General features: G+C 45.7%; 1 protein-coding gene across 1 annotated transcript in view; it reads right to left on the bottom strand.

The window, feature by feature from the left end:
- The window catches only part of paxip1 (PAX interacting (with transcription-activation domain) protein 1), a 114,865-nt gene that overhangs the window by 71,737 nt on the left and 30,255 nt on the right, over positions 1 to 12,873 (bottom strand). The window contains exon 6 of the mRNA XM_043690723.1: positions 5,503 to 6,120. Coding sequence (XP_043546658.1) covers positions 5,503 to 6,120 — 618 coding nt within the window. The remainder of the gene's footprint in view (positions 1 to 5,502; positions 6,121 to 12,873) is intronic.

Below are 12,873 nucleotides of genomic sequence, written 5' to 3'. Positions count from 1 at the left end.
ACTCTCTCCCCACCCCCCCCCTCCTCTAGCTTATCTCTCCACGCTTCAGGCTCTCTGCCTTTATTCCTGATGAAGGGCTTTTGCCCGAAACGTCGATTTTGCCTGTCCTCGGATGCTGCCTGAATTGCTGTGCTCTTCCAGCACCACTGATCCAGAATCCCATTGCTCAGCTCCATCGTCCTAGACCTACGTGCTTACTTCTCTCAGGAACCAATCCAATTGCATTCCAAATCAATTATTTGCGCACTCACCAGCAAATTTCGGGACATTACCGCCCACTGCACAAAACGACTTCCACCTCACACCTTTGCCCGAAATCTTAAACCTGCTTTCCCCAGTCCACGAGCCATCAGCAAATGGGAACAGCTTTATTGTCTATGTTATTTAAGGGCATATTTTAAAATGAGCAGTGACAGAGAGCCTAGTTGAGCTGTGACCAGCGGGGTTCCACAGAGCTCAGTGTTGCAAACACAACTGTTTGCCAGATATATTAATGACTTGGAGGAAGGAAGTGAATGCACTGTAGCCAAACTTGCAGACGGCACAAAAATAGGTGCAATGGTAGGTTGCTAGGGGGAGACAAGTAAACAGTTTGTTCAGAGACAAAACTAGAAACTACTCAAAGCTCAGCAGGTCTGGCAGCATCTGTGGAGAGAAGTCAGAGTTAATGTTTCAGATTGAGTGACCCTTTCTCAAAACCTGCTGAACGTTTTGTTTCTGATTGACAGCATTTGCTGTTCTTTCGGTTTTTAGTTTGGAGATATCAATAGGTCAAGAAAGATTAGATTACTTACAGTGTGGAAACAGGCCCTTCGGCCCAACAAGTCCACACCAACCCGCCGAAACGCAACCCACCCAGATCCATTCCCCTACGTTTACCTCTTCACCTAACACAAGGGCAATTGAACATGGCCAATTCACCTAACCTGCACATTTTTGGACTGTGGGAGGAAACCGGAGCACCCGGAGGAAACCCACGCAGACATGGGTAGAACGTGCAAACTCCACACAGTCAGTCGCCTGAGGTGGGAATTGAACCCGGGTCTCTGGCACTGTGAGGCAGCAGTGCTAACCACTGTGCCACCATGCCGCCCACTGTATTGCTATCAGCAAGTGTTCCTAAATCACACAGGGTTTTTTAGTTTAATTACAGTGCAGAAACAGTGCGGAAACAAGCCCTTCAGCTCAACAAGTCCACACCGACCCACCCAGACCCATTCCCCGACATTTACCCCTTCACCTAACACTACGGGCAACTGAACATGGCCAATTCACCTAGCCTGCACATTTTTGGACTGTGGGAGGAAACCGGAGCACCCGGAGGAAACCCACGCAGACACGGGGAGAATGTGCAAACTCCACTGACACGGGGAGTAAGTTGGCAAGAAGTTAGTAAATGGAGTATAATACAGGAAAACATGAAGTTGTTTGTTTTGGAAGGGAGAACAGAAGATCAGAGTGCTATTTAAATAGAGAAAAACTGCAGCAATCTGCAACATCAAAGGACACAGGGGTACTTGTGCACAGAAAGCTAGCACACTCACGTACAGCAGGTCATCAGGAAGGCTAGTGGAATGTTAACTCTTATTTTAAAGGGTTGAATACAAGAGTAAGGAAACCTTACTGCAATTGTATAGGGTGAGACCACATCTGTAATACTGCCAACAGTCTGGTCCTCTTCTTTAAGGGAAAAACGTCACTTCATTGGAGGCAATTCAAAGACAGTTCACTATGTTGATCTCTCGAATGGAAGGATTGTCCTATGAGCAAAAGCTAAACACGTTGGGATTCTACTCACTGGAATTTAGAAGGATAAGAGGTGATTTCATTCAAACATATTGGATTCTTGACAGGATAAATGTTGAAAGGATGTCCAGATCTAAAGGGTCTGGAGTAGAGAGGCACTAATTTTAGACTGAGTAGAAGGAAGAATTTCCTCTGAGAATTGAGAGCCTTTGTAGGGGCAGAGCCCTTGTGTATATTTAAGGCTGAGATAGATCCTTGATCAGTTGGGACTCGAGGGTTACAGGGAAAGGGCGGAAAAGTGGATTGAGGAATGTTAGATGAGCCACGATCCTATTGAATGGCAGACCAGGCTCAACGGACTGAACGGCCTACTCCTACTGCTTCCGGTGTTAAAGTCAGTTTGATTAGAGTTAGGGATGTGTAAGATTAAAGAGTGATTCACTTGCAAATCCAACACGGCTTTAACAATAATGAGTGGTTCAGGATGAAGTAACATTTGTGAGAAGCGAACAGCAGGGAACAGTAAACCAACCAGCAAACTCTGGAGATTCACACTTCATAGCATCTTCCTCAACCCCATAAACTTGCCGCTTTGATTTACGAATCAATGACAGCATGTGTCATTAACAAACATAGTCTCCCCAGCAGAATCCATTGTTACCAAGCTAAGGATCCTTTTTATTCCAATGCCCATTTTAACCTGGGAGTTCTGATTGACTGACCTGATAAATAGAGAAAGGAGTGACCATTCAACCCATCAACTACTCCTCTCCTTCCACAGCTCCCCCATTCACAGCAACAGACTGGTTTCTGAACAAGATGAGAGTGGTGCTGGAAAGCTCAGCACTGTCCCCATGACCTGTCCTACCTGCCAATCTCCCTTCCCACTTATCCACTCCACCCTCCTCTCTGACCTATCACCTCCATCCCCACCCCCATTCACCTATTGTACTCTTGGCTACCTTCCCCCCAGCCCCACCCCCTCCCATTTATCTCTCCACCCCAAAGGCTCCCTGCCTTTATTCCAGATGAAGGGCTTTTGCCCGATACGTCAGTTTTCCTGCTCCTCGGATGCTGCCTGACCTGCTGTACTTTTCCAGCACCACTCTAATCTAGACTGAGCTATAGGAAGAGGCTGAACAGGCTGGGGCTGTTTTCCCTGGAGCGTCGGAGGCCGAGGGGGTGAGCTTACAGAGGTTTACAAAATAATGATTGAATGGATAGGATAAATAGACAAGGTCTTTTCCCTGGGGTGGGGCGTCCAGAACTAGAGGGCATAGATTTAGGGTGAAAGAGGAAAGACTTAAAAAGGACCCAAGGGGCAAGTTTTTCACGTGGATGGTGGTGTGTGTGTATGGAATGAGCTGCCAGAGGATGTGGTGGAGGCTGGTACAATTGCAACATTAAGAGGCATTTGGATGGATATACGAATCGGAAGGGTTTGGAGGGATATGGGCCGGGTGCTGGCAGGTGGGACTAGATTGGGTTGGGATATCTAGTCGGCATGGACAGGTTGGACCGAAGGGTCTGTTTCCATGCTGTACATCTCTATGACTCTATATGACTCTACCTGCAGTCCTCACTTTTGCCTGGTTTCTGAACAAGTTAGAATATTCTCCCTTTTACTGTCTCTGCTTGAAGCACTGCATGCTAACAAATTTTAATCTCAAGCACATCTTTAACCTGGGCCTCTCAGGAAGGGTGGAAGAGCAAGAGGAGAGATGCAGTGTTGAAGTCAGAACAAAGTGCAGTAGAAGCTCAGCAAGCATCTGTGGATAAAGAGAAATATTGAATCCAGGATGACTCTTCTTCCGGAGAGTCAAGTCTATTTTTCATCCTCACATATAGGGCAGACCAGCTGAGTTTCTCCAGCAATTTCCTTCTTTATTTCAACTTGAACTGCTTGTTTTTCAGCAGCCTGCCAGCATCCACAGTACTCTGCTTTCAGAAGATGCTGTGCTGACCAAGACGGTAGCTGGGTCAAATGTCATTAAGATGGTTAGGAACATTGTACCATTCCCACAATTACCCAGGAGAGGGATCTGATGGTGGCTCGCAATTCTAAAGAGCAGACCTATCCCCACACTGGTTAGGGGAATAGAGAGAAACAGAAGCTTCAATTTAACTGGACCACACAGACATTAGAGGTCATCTTGCAGCAAGAGCAGAAATGCAGAATTTTAGATTCAGAGCTGGACAGCAAAGAAGCACACCTTTCAGAGCAACTTATCCATGCTGACCAGGTATCCTGGCCCAATATAAAGATGTGCAAGTGAATTGGCCATGGTAAATTGCCCACTGTTCAGGAATGTGTAAGTTAGGTGCATTGGTCAGGGGTAAATCGGGTGGGATGGTCAGTGTGGACTTGTTGGGCCAAAGGGCCTGTTTCCATGCTGGAGGGATTCTATGATCCTAAATTAATCTAGCCCCATTTGCCACCATTTGGCCCATACCCCTCTACACCCTTCCTTTTCATATCCCCATCCAGATGCCTTTTAAAATGCTGTAATTGTACCAACCTCCACCACTTCCCCTGGCAGCTCTTTCTATACACTCACTACCCTCTGCATGAAAAAGGTGCCCCTTAGGTCCCTTTTAAATCTTTCCCTTCTCACCTTAAACCTATGCCCTCTAGTTTGAACTCCCCTACTGCAGGGAAAAGCCCTTGTCTGTTCACTGTATCCACGCCCCTCATGATTTTATAAACCTCTGTTAGATTTATATAAACCACCACTCAGCCGCTGATGCTCCAGAGAAAACAACCCCAGCCGATTCCTATAAACAACCCCAGCCGCACCCTTGTAAAGCTTTCCTCAACGCTTTCAAGTTTCACATCATCCCTCCTATAGTAGGGAGGCCAGAACTGAACGCAATATTCCAAAAGTGCCCTAACCAATGTCCTTTACGGCCTGAACATGACCTCCCAACTCCTACTCAATGCACTGACCAATAAACATAATGAATTCTTCACTATCCCATCCACCTCTGACTCTACTTTCAAGGAGCTATGAACCTCCACTCCAAGGTCTCTTTGAAGCAAACCCGATAACCTCTGTTAAGGTAAAAACAGAAAAAGCTCGAAAGATGATTGAGAGCGATGAAGCAATTTAGGTCTATACAGGAGGAGATCTAACTGAGGTGCATAAAATGCTTTGGGGATCAAAAATGTAGGTCAAGAGATGATGTTTCTCTCTGAGGCACAATCTAAGATGAGAGGCCATAGTTTTAGGCTAAGGGCTAGCAGGTTTAGAACAGAGATAAGAAATGACTTCTCTCATAGGGTCACAAATCTGTGGAATGCACTACCCCAGAATGAGGTGGATGCTGGGACAGTGAATGAGGAGGAGATGGACAGATTTTTGATTAGCAAATGGGGGAGGGACAGGAAGTGGAGTTGAGGCGAGAGGAGATCAGTCACAAACATACTGATTAGGGGAGCAGACGAGAGGGGCTGACCTGCTTACTCCTGCTCCGACTTCTTACATTCGGAGGTGGATCAGGCAGCATAGACAGAGAAAGGTGGATTATCATTTCAGATTGCTAAAATCCTGAGTGGGGTGAGACAAGGGGACCGTGTCACAGATGATACGAAAGCAGATCAGACTGACCGGCCGGCTAACCTGCACAGTCTGCGACTCGATAGTGTTGCCGTCCTGTCGTTACTATTTTAAACAGAAAGGTCGCGCTCCGCGTTAACCCCAGCTGCTCCACTTCAGGAGATTCCGCGCGCCCCAGCAGGAATGACAAGCCACTTACCTGCGCTACATTGGACGGTCTGGAGATCTGCTGAATGTCAGCGTTATTCGTTATATTCCGCAGAGTCCTGACAGCAGGGCTCCAGGCAGTCGCCATCTCAGGGCCCGGAGCCCCCTGGCCAGGCGTCACCAAGCCAACCCTGGCCTCAGGGTGAGAGACGGAGCTGGGCACCGGCGGGACGTTGGCGCACAGGTTAATGAGGGCGGACTCTTTCCCGTGAGCCAGCCGGCGCTTCGCGGCGCTGGGAGGCGGGATTTCCGCCGGGGTCCAGTTCAGGTTCCTCTCCTGCTTCTCGGGTGAGGAGTCCGAGGAGTCGTCGAACATGATTTCGCTGGTGGCCTTCTGGGCCTTCTCACCCCCCCGCCTGGGGGGCGAGCCCGGCACGCTGAGCGGAGAGCCTGCCCGCGATGACCCAGCGCTGCTCTTGGCCGAACACTTGTCGTCCATTTCAGGTTCCTCATCGTTTCCGGCCAGCTCTTCCTCATCCTCCTCCGGAATGACAAGGCGAGGGTGATACGTGCACTCATCCTTCCTGGATTTTGCCACGACACTGTCCTCCACCCAGTCTGGCGTCACTATTTTGATGCTGCTTCGACTCAAAGCACAGTTGTACTTCTCCTGTCAAAACAAAACAGAGTTTAAACCTTTCTGCCACTGACATTAAGAAAACTTATCACTTGTACCTTGCTTTTCCACAAGAAGGTCTCAAAATTGGAACCTAGTAACAGCTAGATTTTTTTTTTTGGAGGGACACTACAACTGTGCCACAACTGGGCCCTTTATTCAGCACCCCCTCCCCCACTCCAATTTTAAAATTTATATAGAGACAGAGAAAATGAAGACACTGTTGCGAACAGAGTGTTTTTCTTTATTATATCTACAAACAGACCTCTCAGTCTAACTCATCCATGACAACAAAGTTTCCCCAAACTAAACTAGTCCCACATGCCTGTATTTGGCCTATATCCCTCTAAACCCTTCCAATTTATGTGCCTGTCCAAATGTACTTTTAAATGTTGTAACTGTACCAGCCTCCACCACTTCCTCTGGCAGCTCATTCCATACATGCACCACTCTCTGCGTGAAAAAGTTGCCCCTCAGGTCTTTTTTAAAATCTTTCCCCTGTCACTTTGAACCTATGCCCTCTAGTTTTGAACTCACCTATCCTGGGGTCAAGTCCTTTGCCATTCAGCTTATCTTTACGTCATGTTTTTTTTTTAAAAAACATCTATAAGTTCACCCCTTAGCCTCTGACGCTCCAGTGAAAAAGATCTTGGGCTACAGGCCTTACCTTGTAACTTTGCACCTAAACCCCAGAGGGATTGGGCAGAGGTTTAGAGAAATGTCTGGAAGCAATTAGAAATGTTTCGGTTTTTTTTTAATTTTGAATGGGTCATGTTGTGGGAAGGTTGAAAAACAGTATGTTAGCCTTTCAGGAGTAATTGCAGTTATTCTATAAAGAAAGACAGTGCAAATCTTTGAAATATACACGTGGTCTGGCCAGTCAGCACCTGATAACAAAATAGCAGCTTCATACTTTCGATACAGAATTAGTTCCTAACTTTCATAGACTCCGTAGTGTGGAAACAGGACCTTCGGCCCAACAAGAATTAAGGTATGCAGCCAAACTAGTTGATAATACTGTTATTTAAAACCCAACTAGTTTACAGTATTGATGTTTGCATTCCACACCAGTCTCTTGCCACATCACATGATCCCACCTTATCCTCACACCCCTTAAGCCAGTCGCTCATTCCAATCCCACCACAGCAGGTGAAATTTAAATTCAGATTAATACATCCGGAATTGAACAGATTTCCCTCCATAATGGTACCATAGCACGACCACTGTAAATACCCAGCAGATTCGCTAATGCCCTTTCAGGAAGGGCACCTGCTATCCTCAGCTAGTCTGGCCTACATGTGACTCCAGACCCTGAGCAATGCTGCTGACTCTTAACTGCCTTCTGGAAATGGCCTCAGTTCCAGGGTAATTAGGGATTTACAAAAAAAAAGTGCTGGCTTTATTAGCAAAACCCATACCCTATGAAAGGATACAGAGAAAATTCCTGGGCTCTTATTTTTAAAGAAAACATTTTTGTAGAAAAATTACATTTTAGCATATTTTAAAAATTATGTCACTGATTAAAGGAACGCATAGATTTAATGTTTATTCTGTAGGACTTTGGGAGAAGCAATTACCATTTGGATCAATCTAGCTGGCAGGTGTTTAATATTTATTCAGTTGGTAATTATAAAGTTCAAAGGCGGCCTATTAAGGTATGGATCTGAGGCTTTAATGCATTGAGCTTTGTGAAAATGCTGATGGGGCTACCCTAATCCCATTAGTCTCAAGATCTGTGTTCAATGTAAACATATAGCTCCTTAGTAATACACATGTTTACAGGAGAGAAGGCCCATCATCAGTCCCTCACCCATCAAAGAACTGACTACACTGATTCCAGCTTTCACTTTTCTATACATGGCTCTGGGGGCTATGGCCGGGCAAGGGGCTAGCTAAATGCAACTTAATTGTTACAGAAACTTCTCACTCAACCACCCTTTTAGACAGTGAGCTTCTGACTCTCTCCACAAGCACAGCGGGTCAAGCAGTGTCAAAGAAGAAGGGGAGCGATGAAAGGTTCCAACATCGACTCCCCATCTCCTCTGATGCTGCTTGATCTGCTGTGCTCTTCCAGCTCCACTCTTTATCCACTCTGACTCTCCAGCATCTGCCGTTCTCATGATCTCCAGTGAAGCGTATTCTCTTCTTACCTTACATCTATGTCCCTCTACCAACACAAAAAATGCCTTCCTATCCATCAGAGACAGGCAAGAGGCTGGAAGAACACACAGCAAGCCAAGCAGCATCAAGAGGTGGAGAAGTTAATGTCTCGGGTGTAACCCTTCTTCAGGATTGAGGGCGGGTGTGAGGGGAGCTGCAGATAAAGGCGGTAGCAAGGCCAGGGTGAAATGGTGATAGGTGAAGAGACAGGTAGAGGGTACGACCTAGTTTGTCAATGGGAAGAATTAATCTGGTAGGTGGCAGGGAGGGGTAAAGGAAGGTGGAGGGGCTTGGAAGGGAGTTGGGGGATGGGAAGAGAGCTTATTTGAAATTGGAGAAGTCAATGTTGAGCTCTCCGGGCTGTCGGCTGTCCGGTGGAAGATGAGGAACTGTTCCCCCAATTTGCAGTGTGTGATTCGTTGTGGCAATGGAGAAGGCCAAGGATGGTCATATCAGAAAGAGAATGGGAAGGGGAATTAAGTCTTCAACCAAGTTTGTTCCTATCCATCCTGGCTACAACCTTTGCGCACCAGTTGTGGTCTAACCAGTGTTTTGTACAGTTCCAGAATAACCTCCTTCCTCTTGTATGCTATGCCTCTGCTAATAAAGACAAGTCTCCTATATTGTAACTACAGGAGGTGGAACACCTGTCCATTCACTTCCTCCCTCTTTAACACTTAAAGCCCCAAACTTACCTTCCAGATGAAACAGCGTTTCACTTGCAGTTCACTCAATCTGTTGCATTCACTGCTCACAATATGGTTTCCTCTACACTGGGGAGTCAAAGCATAAACTGGGTGACTGCTTTGCAGAACACCTACATTCAGTCTGCAAAAAAGACCTTGAACTCCCAGTCACTTGCCACCTTGACACCCCACTCCAGATGTTGGTTCCCTGGCCAACATCTCTGATCTCAGGCTTACTCCGGTGCTCCAGTGAAGCTTGGTGCAAGCTGGAAGAATAGCACCTTATATTCCACTTGGAGACCCTGTAGCCTTCTGGACTCAGTATTATGTTCAACAATATTAGGACTCGAGACACCTTTTCCCAAGCCGCACACATTAGGCCTTGCCATTACATGCTATTACACACAACCCATTGTTAGCCACAACTAGTTCACATTAGGATCTCTTCATTCCCAGGTTAATCATTAACTACTCCTGTCTTTCCAACTGTTCTGTCTCTTAGCAATTTTTGAGAAGATTTGTAGGTCAGGTTAATGATAAGTATGTAAGTTAGCTCGCTGAGCTGGAAGGTTTGTTTTCAGACATTTCGTCACCATGAGTAGGTCATATCATCAGTGAGAGTCTCTGGTAAAGCGCTGGTAGTATGCCCTGCCTCTCTATTTATAGGTCTTGGTTTCTTAAGCTGGGTGATGTCATTTGCGTTTTTCTCTTTTCAAGGGAAGATCGATAGGGTCTAAATTGACATCAATTTTCCTCCTCCTCGGATGCTGCTTGACCTGCTGTGCTTTTCCAACACCATGCTCTTGACTCTAAATTGATGTGTTTATTAATGGAGTTCTGGTTAGAATGCCGTGCCTCCAAGAATTCTCGTGCATGTCTTTGCTTCACCTGCCCGAGGATGTGTGCGTTGTCCCAGTCAAAGTGGTGTCCTTCTTTGTCTGTATGTATGGAAACTAGTGACAGTGGATTATGTCTTGGTGGCCAGTTGCTGTTCATATATCCTGGTGGCACGTTTCCTGCTAGCTTGTTCTCTCTCTTTGGGCACTAACCCTAACTATCATTTACACCTTACCCCCTCCGCACACTTCTGCATAAAAAACAACTTTTTTCCTAGCTACCATCAGTTTTAAGGAGGGACATTGGACCTGAAAAGTTAACTTTGATTTCTCTCCACAGTTGCTACCAGATCTGTTGAGTTTTTCCGGCAATTTCTGTTTTTGTGTTGTATAGGTCTTCTCAACCATCTTATTCTTCCTGCCATATCTTCACTGTTCTGATATGCACACCAAGGTTCTTATGATCTCCATAACTTCCCAGGGTCTACCATTCACGCTATAATTACTTGCTTTGTTAGGCCTCCCCAGGTGCATTACTGCACACTTTTCCAGGTTGAATTCCATTTGTCACTGCTCTGCCTAGCTGACCAGTCGGGTCCATTGATATCCTTCAGTAGTTTACAGCTATCCACCTTATATTTAAATGCAGAGGAATGGGATTGTGGGAGATATAGCAGTTTGGATCAGTAATTGGATGGCTGAAAGAAGACAGAGGGTGGTGGTTGATGGGAAATGTTCATCTTGGAGTCCAATTACCAGTGGTGTACTGCAAGGATCAGTGTTGGGTCCACTGCTGTTCGTCATTTTTATAAACGACCCGGATGAGGGTGTAGAAGGGTGGGTTAGTAAATTTGCAGACGACACTAAGGTCGGTGGAGTTGTGGATAGTGACGAAGGATGTTGTAGATTGCAGAGAGACATAGATAAGCTGCAGAGCTGGGCTGAGAGGTGGCAAATGGAGTTTAATGCGGACGAGTGTGAGGTGATTCACTTTGGTCGGAGTAACCGGAATGCAAAGTACCGGGCTAATGGTAAGATTCTTGATAGCGTAGATGAGCAGACAGATCTCAGTGTCCAGGTACACAGATCCTTGAAAGTTGCCATCCAGATTGACAGGGTTGTTAAGAAGGCATAGTGTTTTAGCTTTTATTAATAGAGAGATCGAGTTCCGGAACCATGAGGTTATGCTACAGCTGTACAAAACTCTGGTGCGGCCGCACTTGGAGTATTGTGTACAGTTTTGGTCACCGCATTATAAGGAGGATGTGGAAGCTTTGGAAAGGGTGCAGAGGAGATTTACTAGGATGTTGTCTGGTATGGAGGGAAGGTCTTACGAGGAAAGACTGAGGGACTTGAGGCTGTTTTCGTTAAAGAGAAGAAGGTTGAGAGGTGACTTAATAGAGACATATAAGATAATCAGAGGGTTAGATAGGGTGGACAGAGTGAGCCTTTTTCCAAGTATGACAGTGAGCACGAGGGGGCATAGCTTTAAATTGAGGGGTGATAGATATAGGACAGATGTCAGAGGTAGTTTCTTTACTCAGACAGTAGTAAGGGTATGAAATGCTTTGCCTGCAACGGTAGTAGATTCGCCAACTTTAAGTCGTTATTGGACAAACATATGGACATACATGGAATAGTGTAGGTTAGATGCGCTTCAGATTGGTATGACAGGTCAGCGCAACATCGAGGGCCGAAGGGCCTGTGCTGCGCTGTAATGTTCTATGTTCTATTTACCACACGACCTTTTCTCTCTGAGATCAAAAGGACGTGGACTTGGTGGAAGAGAGATTTTTTTGGGAATAGTGCTGGAAGGGATACAGGTGTGAGGCGAGAGAGAGATTTGGAAACAGGGAGGTGATTTTTTTTTTGTTTCAAAATTACAGCTTTGCCAGAAAAGAAGCCACACTGGATCAGCAAGTACAGGAGTTACTTCCAGCTTCAGATTTAACAAAATAAAAAACATTAGAACTCGGAGCAGGAGTGGGCTCGAGTCTGCTCAATTATTCAATACAGCAACAGGTGATCTCATCGCGGCCTCAACTCCTCTTTTCTGCCCGCTCCCCATAACCCATCACTAATTAAAAATTGGTCCACCGCCTCCAGACATATGCTCAATGTTCCAGCACCCACTGCACTCTGGGGCAGTGAATTCAAAAGATTAATGACCCTTTGAGAGAAGCAGTTTCACTACAGGAAGAATAGAAAGGGAGGCAAGGGAGATGGGGAAGTGGCATTTTTGATAAGGGATAAGCATTACAACTGCCCTGAGGAAGGATATTCCCGAAAATACATCCAGGGAAGTTATTTGGGTGGAACTGAGAAATAAGAAAGGGATGATCACCTTATTGGGATTGTATTAGAGACCCCCTAATAGTCAGAGGGAAATTGAGAAACAAACTTGGAAGGAGATCTCAGCTATCTGTAAGAATAGGGAGGTTATGGTAGGGGATTTTAACTTTCTAAACATAGACTGGGACTGCCATAGTGTTAAGCGTTGAGATGGAGAGGAATTTGTTAAGGGTGTACAAGAAAATTTTCTGATTCAGTATGTGGATGTACCTACTAGAGAAGGTGCAAAACTTGACCTACTCTTGGGAAATAAGGCAGGGCAGGTGACTGAGGTGTCAATGGGAGAGTACATTGGGGCCAGCAACCATAATTCTATTAGTTTTAAAATAATGATGGAAAAGGATAGATCAGATCTAAAAGTTGAAGTTCTAAATTGGAGAAAGGCCAATTTTGATGATATTAGATAAGAACCTTCAAAAGCTGATTGGAGGCAGATGTTCGGAGGTAAAGGGACGGCTGGAAAATGGGAAGCCTTCAGAAATGAGATAACGAGAATCCAGAGAAAGTATATTCTGTCATGGTGAAAGGGAAGGCTGGTAGGTATATGGAATGCTGGGTGACTAAAGAAATTGAGGGTTTGGTTAAGGAAAAGAAGGAAGCCTATATCAGGTATAGACAGAATAGATCGAGTGAATCCTTAGAGTATAAAGGCAGTAGGAGTATACTTAAGAGGGAAATCAGGAGGGCAAAACGGGGACATGAGATAGCTTTGG

This window comes from Chiloscyllium plagiosum, chromosome 5, assembly GCF_004010195.1.
Source record: "Chiloscyllium plagiosum isolate BGI_BamShark_2017 chromosome 5, ASM401019v2, whole genome shotgun sequence".
NCBI classification, from domain to species: domain Eukaryota; kingdom Metazoa; phylum Chordata; class Chondrichthyes; order Orectolobiformes; family Hemiscylliidae; genus Chiloscyllium; species Chiloscyllium plagiosum.
The sequence above is the reverse complement of the archived record's forward strand: the minus strand, read 5'-3'. Positions and strand labels throughout refer to the sequence as shown.